This window comes from Antechinus flavipes, chromosome 1, assembly GCF_016432865.1.
Source record: "Antechinus flavipes isolate AdamAnt ecotype Samford, QLD, Australia chromosome 1, AdamAnt_v2, whole genome shotgun sequence".
In the NCBI taxonomy this organism is placed as follows: Eukaryota; Metazoa; Chordata; class Mammalia; order Dasyuromorphia; family Dasyuridae; genus Antechinus; species Antechinus flavipes.
Window position 1 is genome coordinate 333,794,548 of NC_067398.1, and position 17,300 is coordinate 333,811,847.

Sequence of the window (17,300 nt, forward strand, 5' to 3'; positions counted from 1 at the left end):
ATCTTTCTCACCATTAGTTTTTCAAAACTACAAAACCCTATTCTCCTTCCCTGAAGTTACTTGATCCTTTGTTCATTCAACATACAAATATTTATTGAATGTTTATAGTATAAAGAATACTACGTTTGATATAGAGGAAGATAATAGAAAAGAGTATAACAGTGATACTCCCTCTTCAAGAACACAATTTAGTTGAAGAAATAAGACACAGATTCGTGAAATGGTTAAGTCACAATGTGGAACAAAAAATTTTAGTGTGAAAAAATTGCTGAGATCTTCTAGTTCATTCTGTTGCTTTATGCAAGAATCATTCCAAACTAGTGATCATTCACACTGTCCTCGAAGATTATTGAGGGAAAAAAATGCTTATTAATTCCTTCATTGGGCTGCTTATTACATATCAACTAATTATTGAGAAACTTTTCCTTCTAATGAACATATGTTATTAAATTTGATGTTATTTTTTTTACAAAACAACCGTTTATATTTAAATAGAATAACTATATTCTTTCTAATTATTTTCTTCTCCACTGAAAATCCACATTATTTTTAATTGGTTTATATAGAAAACAGTGTTTTCTCTATTCTGGAAACGCTACCATTTTTGCACAATTTCAGAAATTGCTTTTATAATGTCACAGAGAAGCAGTCAATGTCTAGAGAAGAAATCCATTATCTTATAGGTCGCTCATTCCACTCTTGAATATTTCTGGTTGTTAGAGGAGGTTCTTCCACATATTAATCCTAAATCTGTCTCTATTAACTTTTATCCATTGTTACTAGTTCTGTCTCTTATTGCCAAAAAGAACAAATTCATACCTCTTTTTCATAATCTTCTTTTGTCAGGCCTCTCCCCAAAACCCGAATTTAGTTTAACTCTAAGCTAAACATTCCTAGTTCATTAAACCAATTTTTTAAAACATAGCATCTTTTACTATCCTAATCTTCCATTTTGAGATAAATTCCAGCATATTATTGCCTTTTCTTAAATGTCAGAATCACATAAAATATTCCAAATTTCTAACCAGATGCATCACTACTATCACTATGTACAGTCTTTCAGCTTGCTTTGCCTTTTCTTCATGTACCCTAGGATAGCATTAGCTTGTTTAGTTGCCATATAATGCTGTTGACTCATTGAGGTAGCATTTCATTAAAATCTCCATATATTCCTTTCTTTCTTTCTTTTTTTTTTTTTTTTGCTGAGACAGTTAGGGTTAAGTGACTTGCCCAGGGTCACACAGCCAGTAAGTGTTAAATGTCTGAAACTAGATTTGAACTCAGATCCTTCTGACTTCAGTGCTGGTACTCTTTCAAAACACTGCGCCACCTAGCTGCCCTCTGTATATTTCTGAGGTAAAACTACTATGTAGGCATACTTTCCATATCTTGCACTTGTGAAATTTGAAATTTATTTTTTTTAGCCCAAATTTAAGACTTTAAATTTATTTTTATCAAATTTCATCTTAGTAGGTCCAGTGTCTTGTGTAGATTCCGTGGAAGTCTTTTTTGATACTAATTTTGTCTTCCATTGTATTGGCCATTCCTTTTAGCTTCATGTTGTTTGCAAATTTGATAATACAAACCACTTATACCCTAGGAACTCCATTCCAAAATTACATAGACCCATTGTGACTACTCTCTGAATTCTTTTGTTAAACATATATCAACTTTAACAACTATACTTTTACCTAGTGTATGTTTATGACCTGTCTATAAGGGTAGCATGAGGGTTTGTCAAGTGCTTATAGTGTTCCTTCAACTTACCAGGCTAATAACCCTGTCAGAAAAAGAAATGAAAAGAAAAATGTGATGCTTTGTTCTTGAAGAGCCCATCTTGGCTCCTCTTTATCACTAATCTCCCTTTCTAAATAGTCAGAGCCATCCCTTTAACAGTGCATTCTAGGATTTGTCAGGAATTTAGTCAGCTCACTAATTGCTCTTTGCTTATAATTCCATTTTCTTCCCATTTTTAGAAAATTGAGATATTAGTTCTGCTGAAGTATTATTTTTATTTTGAGCAAGTTGTGCAGTGAAAAAGCACGAAATAAAGAGTCAGAGGGCCAGAATCAAAATTCTAGTTTTCATGTGCAAGTTATTTAATGTCTCTAAAACACACTTATCTAATCTGCTAAATGAAAGAGATTAAGTAAAGTCTAAGGTCACTTTCAACACTAAAATTTGTAAGCTATAGGGAATTTCTCTTCCTTTTGAATTGTATTCTAGATGTTCTCCTTGAACATCTAGTGGCTAACCTTTAATTAGCATATATGTCCTCCTGTTTTATTCCTTATTTGATGTTAATAATCAGATGATCATCAAACAAACATAAGTCTTTTAAAATAGTTTTGGATAAATTTTACATTTTCAGAGGAAAAGTCAACCTTTGCTATGCATGAATAGAAAGGCTGAATTCCTTAGTGACAAGGTCCCTGCAGAGAGATATAAAGTCTTGTTAGGGAAATAGGTGAGGGAGATAAAGAGAGGGTAACACTGAAAGAGAATATTAATCAAATGCTTCTTTAAAAGTCAGACAATAATTATATTGCAATCTCATATTCATTACAATTCTTTTAGTCAGTTTTGTGAAGACTAGTGATGGGGGGGTGTGTGTGTGTGTAAATAAAACTTATATTGTCTTTTTTTTTTTTAAAGGAAGAGTGATAAAAAGGTTTGAATTTTTCTATCATCCTTGGTATCCTTCCCCTCTGTATAATAAAAATTTATCCTTTTCAGATCTTTTTTTCAAGTTTTACAAATCTCTTATTTTCTGTTCTGACTGTATCATTAAGTACTTGGATCTTGAAACAAGCTTTCTTATTTATTTTTTTTTTTTTGGTCAAATTTTTCTGCTTGAAAAAGAGATCAAATATTCATTAGCTGAGGCAGTTTGTTATTTCTAGGTTTTCTTGTTAATATCAACTAAATTTATTTGGAAAGTGTTGACAATGTCACTGTCAATTCTTTTATTCACTTTTCTATTTTTGGATCAATAGCTTGGTTCAGAACATCAGGCTACAGTTGCCTCAGTTATATGCATGGCCATTTCATTTTTATTTCTAATTTGGAAATAATTTTGTTTTTTCCTTACCAAGTCAGTAATCCATCTTATTTTTCCACATGTGTAATCAGGCATCTATAATTAATTAAAAAACAAATACTTCTTTGGTACTTGCCAAGTTCAGCATTTCTTATTTTTTTCAAGTAGAGGATTTGTGATATTTGGGGCTAAGACTTATATATAGTCTACTGGTCTTTGACTTTTCTTGTTTTTTTATTCCTGAACTATATTTTTCTTTTATTTATTTTTTTATTTTTTTATTTTTTTGCCTCTATGCCTTTGCTTTGAAGTTACTCAGTATTAAATGTCCGTGTAGATTAATTTGCAGAATCTTTCTAGGATTTCTCTTATATTTTGCAATGGATTTTGGTATATAAACAGAAATTATTTTCTTGTTGGTTGGCAATATGTGTTCATAAAGTCTTTTTTTTTTGCTCACAATTTTATAAGCCCTTATAATGCTTTCTAGGAATCTTTTTGTAGCTATGTCCCCACATGAATCATCAGAGCTGGATAGAGGGTTACCAGGTTTGATAAGTCTTCTTCAAATTCTCTATCACATCCAAAACATGATCTTTGAGAAGATCAAATACTACTATATTCCTAAGCAAAGAATTACAAACTATTACTAATTCTTCTTCCTCTGACCTTTCCTGGATGATTTATCTCCATTTGTAACTTTTAGATCCATATGAACATTCCTTGGAACACACACAAAAAACCTGTTTCCTTTTGAAAATGTTCAACACTCTTCCCTAAGAGAAAAGCCTCATACCTTTTTTCATTTTAATTTAAAATAAAGCTGCTGTGCACTTTTTACTTTATTCTTTTCCCCCCCTTTCTTTCCCCTTCTACAATTAAGCTCAGATATATTTATATATAATATATATGCATATCTACATACATATATATGTTTATAATCATACATATAAACACACATATATGCTCACACATATACATCTATGTAAGACCATGCTACATTTGTTTTTCTCTTTCGCTGAAGATGGTTAACATCTTCCTTTGTAAATCCAATCTTTCCATATTTTTCTAAGTTTACTAACTCATTTCTTATACCACAGCAATATTTCAGTCTTACAATGTCTAATTTTAAAATAGTTTAAAGCAAAATTGACTTATAGTGTAGTTTCCCAATTTTTCTCTTTTGACAATCTATTTTAACTTTAACATTCAGATAAATAATTATTATCCCTGCTTTTTTAACCTAATAAATTCAACTCCTGATCTTTATTATTATATTTGTATATGTCTCTTATTTCCTATCCCTGCTGACTCCTTTGCTTTATTTCTCCCCATTACCTTGCCTTCCTAGTAACACTTAACCTACATTCCCTCCAAGAATCCCACCTTTTTCTTTCCTCTTTGTCCCATTCCTATTAATCTATACACTTTATCCCATTCCCTCTAACATATTTTCTTATACTCCCTTTCTATTCCCTTTCTCTTTTATTTCTTTATAAATTCAGATTTCCCCTTCTAAATGTATATATTATTCTCTCTTTGACCCAGATATGATGTATAAGGTTCCCTCTAAAAATCTCTTATTCTCTCCCATCTTCCTATCTCCTTGCCCTCTTTTTTCTTTCTGAATTTTGAAAACTTTTGCACTCTTCTAGATATATATGTATTGTTTTCTCTTTAACTCATTCCTGATGAGAGTGGGGTTCTAGAACTATTAGCCTTCCTTCCCCATCTAATTCTTCTATGTCAGTTCTTCCTCTTGCACCTCGTTCACTGATGATAATTACTCTTTTTATATTTTCCTACACCGGCTTTACTCTTTAGAATCATGTCATACTCATCTCTCCCCAGTCTTTCTTTTGAACTACCCATTTACTCAAGGCAGTTTTAGATAAATGGTTTATATTTTCATGTATAAAATATTAATACTTTGTTCTTATTGAGTCTCTTGTAATTAATCTTTGATGTTTACCTTATTTCTCTTGGCTCTTCTATATCATGTTTTATTTATCATTTTTTGCAATAAAATCCTGAAAGTCTGGTACTTTATTTAATATGTTCCCCCCTTCTCCCCCCCCATTCAGGATTATGCTTAACTTTGCTGGGTGTTATTTTTTTGTTCTTTCCTAGATAGATTCCAAGGCTTGTTGTCATTTAATGTAGCTGTTGCTGGGGTTTGTGATTCTAATTGTGGCTCTGTCATATTTGATTTTTTTATTATTGTTGCTTATAATATTTTCTCCTTTTCCTGTGAGTTTCAGAATTTAACTTTGATGTTCCTGTAAGTTTTCCTTCTTTAGGATTTCTTTCAGATGATTGGTGAATTTTTCTATTTCTAACTTTTATTTCTATCTTTTATTTTTTCATTCTTTATACTTTGTTTTGTTATTTCTTGGTCTGTTGTAACTTTGCTGGCTTCCCCTTGCCCAGTTCTTGTTTTTAGGGAGTCATTTTCTTCTTTAAAATTTTTGATCTCCTTTTCTAGTTGGTTGACTTTCTTTTCTTAATTTTTTCCTAAATTGTCCTGTTTTTTAAAGGAAAAAAAAGTCTTCCATCTCATTTGATTTTTAAAATCTTTTTTAATTTTTCATGAATTCTTTTGAGGCAGGTCACCATTTAACATTACTCTTTGGAGTGGGAGAGACTTTTTAAAATTCAGTATCCTCCTTTGAAGACAAACCTCGTTTTTATTCCCCTAGTACCTTTCTATGGTTGGTAACTTTTTCCTTTGTCTACTCTTTTTTTTTCTTTTTTAAATTTATAACAATTTTATCAGTGAAATCATTTCTTTTTGTTTGTTTTTTTTACACAGAGATAATAAGTATATTTTTTCATATTCTCTTCTCTCTCTCTCTTTTTTATTATAGCTTTTTATTTACAAGATACATGCATGGGTAATTTTTCAGCATTGACAATTGCAAAACATTTTGTTCCAACTTTTCCTCTCCTTCCCCCAACCCCGTTCCCCAGATGGCAGATTGACCAATATGTTAAATATGTTAAAGTATAAATTAAATACAATATATGTATATATGTCCAAACAGTTATTTTGCTGTACAAAAAGAATCAGACTTTGAAATAATGTACAATTAGCCTGTGAAGGAAATCAAAAATGCAGGTGGACAAAAATAGAGGGATTGGGAATTCTATGTAGTGGTTCATAGTCATCTCCCAGAGTTCTTTCGCTGGGTGTAACTGGTTCATTTCATTACTGCTCTGTTGGATTTGGTTCATCTCATTGTTGAAGATGGCCATGTCCATCAGAATTGGTCATCATATAGTATTGTTGTTGAAGTATGTAATGATCTCCTGGTCCTGTTTATTTCACTCAGCATCAGTTCATGTAACTCTCTCCAAGCCTCTCTGAAATCATCTGCTGGTCATTTCTTACAGAATAATAACATTCCAAAATATTCATAAATAACAATTATTCAGCCATTCTCCAATTGATGGGCATCCACTCAGTTTCCAGTTTCTGGCCACTACAAAGAGGACTGCCACAAACATTCTTGCACATATAAGTCTTTTTCCCTTCTTTAAAAAGTGAAATCACTTCTAGTCCTAGAGTATGGAGGAGAGTACTTCTAGCCTCAGGTCTTCCTTCATTTCTCTCCTCTGGTCTGTAATCTAAAACCAAGAACCCTGCCCTCAGGTTAGTGCCCATACAGCCGCAGTGTCCCTGCACCAGTGCTTCTGTATTTACTGGACATATGATGGTTCTTTCTCACCCAGGGCCCTTTTGACATCTCTTCTCAGTAGAGGTTCCCTCATCCCACCTTCCACCTCCATATTGTCTAGGAAGTGAAAATTCCTGTGGCTACTTCCCAATCCAGGTAGTCCCAGGGCTCACTGCTTGCTGTTTCAGAGAAACTAATCTGGAGGCGTTTACAATTTACACAAGCAGTTTGTCTTGATCTTTCTTTGGATATTCTCTGGTTGTCCCTGGAGGATCACTCTTCTACCCTGATCTTGTTTATTTTTAATTGCTCTATGTTTGCCCTAAAATACTATTTTGTCTTGTTTGTAGATATCTGGAAAGTTTGGAGTTTTCTGACCTACTCTATATCTTACGAGAATACCGTTTTTCTTTTTCTTTCCTTTCTTTCTTTCTTTCTTTCTTTCTTTTTTTTTTTTTTGCTGAGGCAGTGAGGGGATAAGTGACTTGCCTAGGGTCACACAGCTAGGACGTGTTAAGTGTCTGAGGCCAGATTTTACCTCAGGTCCTCCTGACTTCAGGGCTGGTGCTCTATCCACTGTGCCACCAATTCTAGATTCTTTTAACTTCAAATATACTATAATTCTTTTTCTCTTTGTTACATTTTTTTGCCTTCTAAACTCCTAATGCAAGTCAGGAATATTTTCTTTTTCTTAATAACCTTTTTATTCTTTGTTTTTACTTTGAAGTATTTCTTTCATTCTTTTTACATTTTCCCTAGAAAATGGAATAAGAAACCTCTTTTATATACATGTATTCTTTAGCATTAGCAAAAGGCATGCAGCTTGAAGGTCTCTTTAGAATTTCCTTTGCTCTTTCTATTTACTGCAAATGAAAATTTCTACTTGTCTTATTGGTTGCACTTATGAAAATTTAGCTGGTGAACAATGAGCAAACAGTCCATTGACCATATTTGTTTATCTTCTCTTGATATGTTTTATATTAGGAAAATTTAGGAAATCTCAGGCAGAAGTACTACAACTAACTATTGATTGGGAAATTTTCTAGTGGATTCCTTAATCATATGTCCTCTCTACAGATTTGGGAATTGGGAGTAAACAGTAAAGGCACAGTCACAATATTAGAAAAAGTACATATGTCAATGGTAACATCCATTTTGTACAATATGTGAAAAAATTTTCCCCTTCTTTGTCTTATAAACATGGATTCCAAATCTCAAAGCCTAAAGATTACTAATACTGTAAATTCCTCAAGGATAAAAATTATCTTCTATAACTCTTCTTTAAAAAAAAACAAACATTTTATTAAAAGCTTATCTATCCATGAACATCAATGTACCAACTAAATTGACTTAGAAATGATTTAATTTCAGTGTATAGAGTATAGTAGTTGTCAGTGATCATGTCTAAGTCCTCATAAGTATTTTGTTTTTCTTTTCTATTCTTTAATACTCTGTACAACTTAAGGGTTAATATGTGTTTATTAAATGAATAATTGTTGACAGTGACATGAAAAGTAAATATAGATTTTCTCAGTTCTTTTCCCATTATCAGGGTAATTTTTTCTCTGGTTTTTCAGCCAAATTAAGTAATAAAGTGGTGTAAAAATTTAGTTGTTATTATTTTCAGCCCTCAAATTTCCCACAAGTCCTGATAGAGGTCCTTGATTTGTAGTCTTCTAAGAAAATAACACTTGGGGCATATATTTGGTATTTCCTCCTATATTTTTTCCCTAAGCTTAAGAGGATATATTATATGAATTCTGTCTTTGTCTCAACAGTAGATTGCAATGAGAATAAGGAAGATGATCATCAGCCAGAAAATCCAGAGGATATAGAGCATCATGAAATGTCATCAAGTTACTGTGAAAGGGATGGCTCCCCGATTTTTAAGCAGGCAAAAGGCTATGAGAAACATCCAGGTAACCATGAAGGAAAAAGACTAAATACTTCGATCCCACAAGAAAAGAGATTACGAAGTCTTTTAATTACTGTTGAAAATGATGCCCCATTAGAAGACCTTTCAAAATATGTGGACATGAGCATTCTTGCACTTTCTCAAAATCGGAGAACACGAAGATTCTATACATGTCCCCAGTGTGGAAAACACTTTACTGAAAGTTCTTACCTTATTTCTCATCAGAGAACACATACTGGAGAAAAACCTTATGATTGTATCCACTGTGGGAAAAGCTTCAATCATAAAACAAATCTTAATAAACATGAACGAATCCATACTGGAGAAAAACCTTATACATGCTCTCAGTGTGGAAAAAACTTTCGTCAGAACTCTCACCGGAGTCGCCATGAAGTAATTCATGTAAAAGAAAAACTCCTTAAATGTCAAGAATGTGGGAAAAGCTTCTTAGGAGATGAAGAATTCTTGCTTCATCAAGAGACTCATGAAGAAGAGAGACCCTATAGATGTAGTAGATGTGGAAGAAGATTCAGTCGACAATCAAATTGTACCAGACATGAAAAGGCCCATTTCATACCTAAACCACAAAAGCAAGTGTTATCGAGTTAATCAGACCTTGTTTACCTTGACATGATTCTCCCTGTGGTGACCCTCTAAATGCTAAGAATGTAAGAAAAATTATTTGAAATTCTGAACTCACATAGTGAAACTTTAATAGTCCAAATGAGATAAATATCCAACCATCACAGCTCAGGCATTATTTACTCTTTGAAGAATGTATAAAGAAAAAAAAAACTTATATGAATGGGCCAAGCCTTTGTAGTTCAGACAAAGGACTAAGGATAATTTCCATGTAAAACAATGCAAAGAGAACTGTAAAGTCTCCAAATCTTTCTTTCAAAGAAAACCTTCCTCTGTATTTTTCTTTCTATCTACAGGTTTCTCTTAGGAGTGACCAGAGTGAAGGCTTAGTAGGAATTCATTACTAATGTAGTTTATCCTGCTTTCCTCTACATGAAAATCGGCATTAAAATATGGCAATATAAAAATGAATCAAGTGTAACTGACATGTACTATATACTTGTCTTGGATATAGTGAACCAATAACTCTTATTAGGTCTATTAAATAAGTAAGTGACTAAAAGCTTGAAATTCTAAAAAGAAAATTTCAGTTTAGACAAGGAACTACTATGGATTAATATAAAGGGTCTACAAAGTGGATCACTCCCATTTGGATTACACCTAAGTGCAGTTTCTGGTCATGTATAGCTTTTACCATTTCAGTACAATATTTGTATTCTGTGACTTATTTTGAATATTCATGTTTTATCAGAAAGATGCCATTTTTTCCTCTTATGTGATTAAAAAAGTTTTCTGCATTCTTATTTTTGTCTGAAACAGGTCTTTACTTTTCCCATCAGCACTCATTTCAGTATTTCATTGAAGTTGAGCTGATAATGATACACAGAAATCCATTATATAAAATGAAGTTCACATGTAATAAGAAAACAACTTGGAATACTGATGGTTGTTCTTTAGTGTTATTTTTGTATGAGAAGTTGTGAGAATATACAATTTAATTCAATAAATATTATTTACTATATACAAGATACACTCCTAGGTACTGGGGATATAAAAGCAAAAACAAAACAAGACAATCTTTGCCTTCAAAGAACTTTTATTCTTTTGGAAATTCAGGGTGTACATAAATCTGTGAAAAAAGAAACAAAAAAAAACAAAATGAGAAGAGAGAGAACATTAAATTTGGAGGATGATCAGGGACAACTGCAGAGATAGAGGGTTTGACACATAGCTTGAGCTTTGAGAAAAGATGAAGAATCTAATAAGCAAAGGTGAGGAAGGAAAACTTTCTTGACATGGGGTACAGCCTGTGGAAACTGATTATGGAAACTATTTGAAGGGAAGTAATCTGAAATAAGACTAGAAAGATTGGTTGGGACCAGATTATGAAGGGACTGTAACACCAAGTTGAGGAACTTGCATTTTTGTAATAAAAGGCAGTAGGAAACAGGGTTTTGAATAGGGAAGTGACATCAAACTTGTTTTATGAATGTTATTTTAGCAGCTTTGTGAATGATAGATAAGTAAAACAAGAAGCCAGGAGACCAATTTAAAAGCTTTTAGAATAGTTTGAGAAAGAAGTGATTAGTATCTGAATTTGAGAAGCTTAGATGGAGATGACCAAATGAGAATTCATGTCACCAGTTCAAGAAAGAAATTAGGTGAGATATATTTATTTGGATCATTTGAATCGGTGATAATTGAACTCACAGAATTTGATGAAACTATGTTAAAATAGGGACATTTTATAGAGTCTTACACAGCCTTTGATGATACCCAACTTAACTTCAGTCTCTATGTCTTCCTTCCCTGATGCACACAAATACACTCAAATCTCCCCCATTCAATTAAAAGCTTAATTTCATCCCACCATCTTTGCTAGATATCTTTTTCTATATCTCTTTCCATTTTCAGCAAAACTTTCTGAGAAAGCAGTCTATATTTAATGCTTTTACTCCCTCTCTTCTTTGTAATATGGCTTGAAAACTTTTCCCTTAACTGAAGCTTCTCTCCCCAAAGTCACCAGTGATGTCTTAATTGTCAAATTTAATAACCTTTTCTCAATCCTAATCCTTTTTGACCTTTCTACATTTGGCATTTGATCACTTTTCCTGATAATTTTTTCTCCAATTTTTGATGGCACAGTTCTCTTTGGCTCTGCTGACCACTCCTCAGTTTTCTTTGCTGGATAGGGTGTCCCCTAAGTTCTGTTTTGAAATTCTATCTTCTTGCTATACCATTTCATCTAGTGACTATCAATTCCTGTAGATTTCATTATTATCTCTATACTGATTACTTTCAGATATATGAATTCTAAACCTAGAATAAATTCCTTCATTCCAGTTCCACATCATAAACTGCCTGTTATACATTTCAAACTGAATGCTCCATAGAGATCTCAAACTTAATATTTCTAAGACATCTCATTATCTCCTCCTTCCTGTCAGCAAACGTATGCCTCTTCCAAGCTTCCTTATTGCTATCATCACCATCCTTAAGTCTTCTAGGTTCACAAGCTAAGTTCTCAGTCTGAACTCTCATCTAGTTAGTTGCCAAATCCGGTAATTTCTAGGTCCATAAAATATCTAGCTCCCCCACCTTTTTCTCAACTTTTCACCACCCTCGTTTGAACCAGTCCATTCTTCATAAAGGCTTCTGTGCAAAGCCGTTACTGATTGCCCAAGATGCTAGTATCTTCCTTTCCAAGGTTATCTTCTATGTGCCATCTTCCCCATTAGAGTAAAAAACTTGACTGCAGAGACTATTTTGCTCCCTCCCCCCCCTTTTTTTTTTTAGTATCTGCTACATAATAAGTATTCGATAAATGCTTATTGATTGGTTCTTAACTGAAAATTTTTAAAAGATAACAATGCAGATTATTCTAGAGCATAGGTCTAACCAAATCTATCCTCTCCTCACACCCAAATAAATTCCACTGGGTCCCTTTTTCCTTTAAGATTGAATGTAGGGCAGCTAGGTGGCACAGTATATAGAGCGCCAGCCCTGAAGTCAAGAAGACCCGAGTTCAAATCTGGTCTCAGACACTTAATACTTCCTAGCTGTGTGACCCTGGGCAAGTCACTTAACCCCAATTGCCTCAGGGGAAAAAAATCAAATGTAAACTATTTGATCTTTAACATTTTTTCACAGCCTGACTCCTTCCTACCTTGCCAATCTTCTTATAAATTATTTTCCTTCTTACATTTTATCCATATTCTTGCTCACAATGTTCTGTTCCCTGTCTTTGTGCCTTGATATTTGCTGAGCCTACTACCTAGAATGCTTTCTCTCCTCAACTCTACCACTTGCAGTCTTTAGTTTCTTTCAGGACATGACTCAAATATTACCTCTGTGCAAGACCTTTCCTGATTGCCCAAGGTACTAGTGTCTTCCTTCCCAGGATTATGTTGTACATGCTATCTCCCCCATTAGAATTAAAAACTCTTTGACTACAGAGACTATTTCATCTCCTCCCTCCTTCTTTTTGGTAACCTCACTATTTAGTATCCGGTACATTATAAATATTTGATAAATACTTATTGATGACTGAAAAAATTTTAAAAGATAGCAATTCACTAAAAATTGGGAGTTAATATTCCTCTTATAACTTGATAAAAGTAACATAACTATAAAGGTTTTACTCACTTGAACAAAATTGTTGGAGAACTTAGGTTTCTGATATATTAATGAGAATGCCCTAAAGTTATAATTCAGTAAAACCAGAGAAAAACTAGTTAGCTCCTCTAGTAAGTCCCAGTCCAGTACTACAAAAGAAAATAGCACAGAAGCCCATGGATTTTCTTGCTGGCTAGCTTGCAGCCAGTGATATCTCACTACTGGCTTGTAAGAGCTGCAGCAGAGACAATTCCTCTGGGAGAAGGGGCAGAGGCACATTGCAGGCATGTGCTACAGGGTCCTCTAAGGTCCCTGAAACCAGTTCCATCTCTATTGACCTGCTAGATCTGCATGAGAAGGCAGATATCTCTGTATAGCTTATCTCTGATTAGGACTGGCCTGGGCCACATTAGGATGAAAGGTAGAATAGTGGGTTATTGGGAAAGGGGAAAAATGAGATAGAGGCCAACATACACATGGGCCAACAGGAAGCAGAAGCCAGGGTTTGAGGCTGAAGATGGGGCTTGCTCCTATCTACAGATTTGGCTCTTTGTCCCAATCCAATGTTAAAGAAAGACAAATTGCAATGTTACAGGAAGGAAAAACAGGAACCAGTCACCTCGTGGAGAACTCTAGCAGGCAATGGCTGTGGTATTGTCACTGCCTTATAGCACCTGGATCTCTTCATCTCATCCAAGAATGTGGGTGAGGGAGAACTTACAAAGAACTCCTGATGTTGAACACCAATCTAAGAACAAACTAGAGATGTGAGTAGAAATAGTGTAATGAGGAAGATAGCAGATAAGTCATTTTTTTCAGATACTTTTAATGGCCTAGTATTACCACCCTAAAAGAATTATATGCACAAATGTCTAACAATTATTATTGAATAAACAGGGCAAAGAGAAAACTCAAAGAGACCTCCTAATGAACTCCCAGTACAAACCTGCATGTGGGCCTGTGTCTAATGGTCTGCTGCAGGGACTGTCAACACACTCTCTTTGTTCTCTCACTGAAAAATAACAGAGATTGATTCTGGCTTCAGGGATGGCAGGAAGGGGCTGAAAATGTGAAGCTTTCTGACTGGATCCCAAGCCTATAGGTAAGGGAACTTGTAAGACTGCAAGGACTTTCTCCTGAACATCCTCATCATTTTTTCTCCATCTGACAAAAATAAGTCCAACTGGGGAAAAAATGATGAGCCCAGACAGGAATTAGGGAAGGGAATCAGTCCTGCCCTGCCAAGGTGTACTCAGGGAAGGGAAATAAGCTGGCAAAATCTATATCCCCTGAAATCTATGACCCCGAAGCAGCCTTGTAATCTTGCAAAAGGGGAAGATCAAAAAAAAGTTGGATAAGGGGAGATGGAAGCTTTTTTAAAAATACAATACTATATAAAAGTTCCTCAATAAAAGCTTGAGAGCACAAATAAATAATTTAGAGCATTCTAAGCCAGAAGAAAGAATGAACACTAAATCCTCAAAGAGAAGTAAACAAATGCCTGTCAAAATACATAATTTTAGGAGTTCCTGTGAAAGCATGGAACAAGAAGAAACTCATATAGTGATTAGAGTGCTGGGAGTAGAGACCGAAAGTTCAAAAACAGCCTCAGACTCTTGAACTAGCTATATGACTCTGGACAAATCATTTATTCTGTTTGCTTCAATTTTCTCAAGCATAAAATAAGAATAATAGTAGAACCTATGTCACAGAGTTGTTGTGAAGTTAAATTGTGATATCAGTAAAGTACTTATGAAATTAATTCAGAATTTATAGTTCTATGTGCAGAACTTAAATATTTGACAGTTTAGAAAAAGTTGAATCAAGGATTAAGAGTCTAAAGAAGGAAAAGAGATTAACCAGTTCAAAACAAACCAAAACTTGGAGAGGAAGATAATGTGGCATAAAAGAAGTAAAAGACAGCAATGTAAAATACACACTAATGTGATTTGACCTAGAAGCAAGGATACTTGGGGTTAAGTTAAGTATTAAAGATCTCCCAAAAGAACATGACAAAAAAACCAAAGTGAACACCACAATGTAGTAAGTAATGCAAGAAAACTCAGAATTTCTGAATACAGAAGTCAAAAACATCCAATTTCAAGAATCACCTTGGGTTCAGAAAGTTTAAAGACTTGCTTTAAACTCCAAGTTACAGTGGTTAAATTTAATAATTTCTGTATTTAATAGCAAATCCTTTAAACAGAAGAAATATTTTGTAAAGGAAAGAAAATTTGGATGAAAAGATTATTCCACATGCACAAGAAATTGCTGGAGAGACTGGAATACTATATTCTACAAAGCAAAGGAACTCAAGCTCCAAATGGAAAGCAATATACTTTGCAAACCTGAACTTACCAATAAAAAGAGATAGTCATTCAACAAGAGGGGGCACTTAAAGAGTTTCTGGAGGAAAAAAAAAAGACAAGCAAGATATTCAATTTGCAAATGGCACAAACTATAGAACAAAAAGACTATAATGGGGAAGAAAAAAAGAAAAATTGAATAACTCCACAAAAAATAGAGTATACATAAAATATAATTAATGTTCCAGAAAAAAAGAATGTCCCCAGAAGAATTCAAGACATAAGGCAAAAAATTTTTAAAAATGAAACTTGTTGAAGAAAAAATACAGGAAGAAATTGTTTGGGACTCCTATCCCTCAGTTCCTTTGAGCACAGGCTGTTCTTACCACTGCTGATTATTACTATCTCTGCTTTCCTCGCCTGTGCCCTTTTGGCATCCAAGAGACAGACAGAAGTAGCTTTATGGAGGAGGCAAGCCTGAATGGCTATTTCTCATGGTGTCAAAAATGTCTTGGAGGGTGCTATGTTTGGACCAGTACAGTGTAAAACCACGGGGGAAGGGAAAAGTGGAGGAGTGATGGATTCCTGGTAGACAGAAGAGAGAATGATGCTGTCTCTTTTACTTTGTCTTCCAGCCTCAGCAGCTGCCTAGAGCATTAGTGCACTGACCACCAGGTCACTCCCTCCTGCAGTCTTGTCATGTCATTTTACAATCTTGTCAGCATCTGACAATGTCTATTTCTTTATGTTGTGACCTTGGCAAAGTTGCCAGAGATATTTTCAGCTAAAGATTTGATTTCTGGTTGGTGGAGGTGGATATGAAAATGAAGTCTTGTAATGGAATAAAATTGTCTTCTGTTACAACTAGTGCAGACACTAGTAAAGTTAATGGGACCAGAGTTAAAGTTAGAGACCAAATATAAATTTTGTAAGCATGGTCTTTCACCTTAGAGGGGGGAAAAAAAGCGCTGATTACTCTGGGAACTTAAATTGCAATTGAAGATTAGATTTGTCATGATTTGAAGCTGATATTTGATAATACCTTTTCACTAAACAGTTAAGAAAAGTGATTAAAAAAATAAATCTGCTCATAAATGGAAAAATATAAACCTTGACTGTAATATCAACTTTTATTTTGCTGGACTTATATTTCACAGGGCATCAGTTTTTGGTTACAAAGGCCAGCTTGCTGGTTACTAGATGACCTCAGTGCCAAATCAAAGTTGAGAAGAAATGACTGCAAAGGGTTAAAGATTGGAGTCTTCCTGTACACTCTTGTCAATGATTGGAACAGAATTTGGAGGTTCAATTTAGAAAGTATGTGATGATCTTGATACTTCTGTAAAATTAGGTTGTACATCAAATACTACCTGCATTCATTTTGATATTGCACTTAATATCAGTTGTATTCCACTGCTTTTATTTCTGCAAAAGTCACTGTTCTAGTTTCATTAATGTGGGCCACATTCAGATTCTTTAGGCTCAGTATGAGACTTATGCTGTCTGTCTTGGTAGATGGGCAATAATGCCCAGAAGTCATCAACTTGGGCTTGTTTAGTGCATCTAAAGAAACTTTTAGGGAATGGATATCAGAAGATTTGGCCATAAAATATATTTCTTATGTGACTTTGTAACTTTTTTTTCCCCAAGAGGGATGAATGAAATGAGCCAAACAAAAGCTGTATTTTATAGACAATTACTTGTTAGTTGGTTTCTAGTTAATTTGGTTATCTAGTTACCAATGCTGTAGTAGTGCAGTTACTTATACATTATTTAAATGTATTTAACTGTTAAGTTGCTACCTACCTATAATGAAATAGATCTTTTTGAAAATTGCAATTGTGTGCATGTTTGTTTTTTGTTTCTTTTAATATTTGATATTACCATTTTATGAAATGGATTGTGGACATTTTGAGATGAGATACAAAAATTTTATTAAATCATTTTCATTAGAGATACTTTTGGTATCCTAGAAGACTACAGATTGTGAATAAAACATGTATAGCTGTGCTTCCAAGTAGTTCTACAGTTAAAGGTTTTATAATTAAGTAAAATGAGTTGATTTGCAAGCATTCCCTTTGGTCTCCTTATCTAGATCATAATTAATTTTCCATATGTTTTTCATTCATATCTGGTTTTAAAATAATCTCAATTTAAAATATAAG

At 33.9% G+C, this 17,300-nt stretch overlaps 1 protein-coding gene and 1 pseudogene across 2 annotated transcripts in view; both read left to right on the top strand.

Annotated features, from left to right (window-relative positions):
• The window catches only part of ZNF200 (zinc finger protein 200), a 30,710-nt gene extending 20,337 nt beyond the window's left edge, over window positions 1–10,373 (top strand). The window contains exon 5 of one of the 2 annotated variants that reach the window (XM_051968051.1): window positions 8,499–10,373. In XM_051968051.1, the coding sequence (XP_051824011.1) occupies window positions 8,499–9,241 (743 nt within the window). In that variant the 3' untranslated portion in view covers window positions 9,242–10,373. Of the gene's footprint in view, window positions 1–8,495 lie in introns of both variants that reach the window. The other variant, XM_051968041.1, reaches the window with a different exon arrangement.
• A 91-nt stretch (window positions 10,374–10,464) lies between these two features.
• Window positions 10,465–16,974, top strand: LOC127542456 (voltage-dependent anion-selective channel protein 2-like; annotated as a pseudogene).
• Window positions 16,975–17,300: the final 326 nt, after the last annotated feature.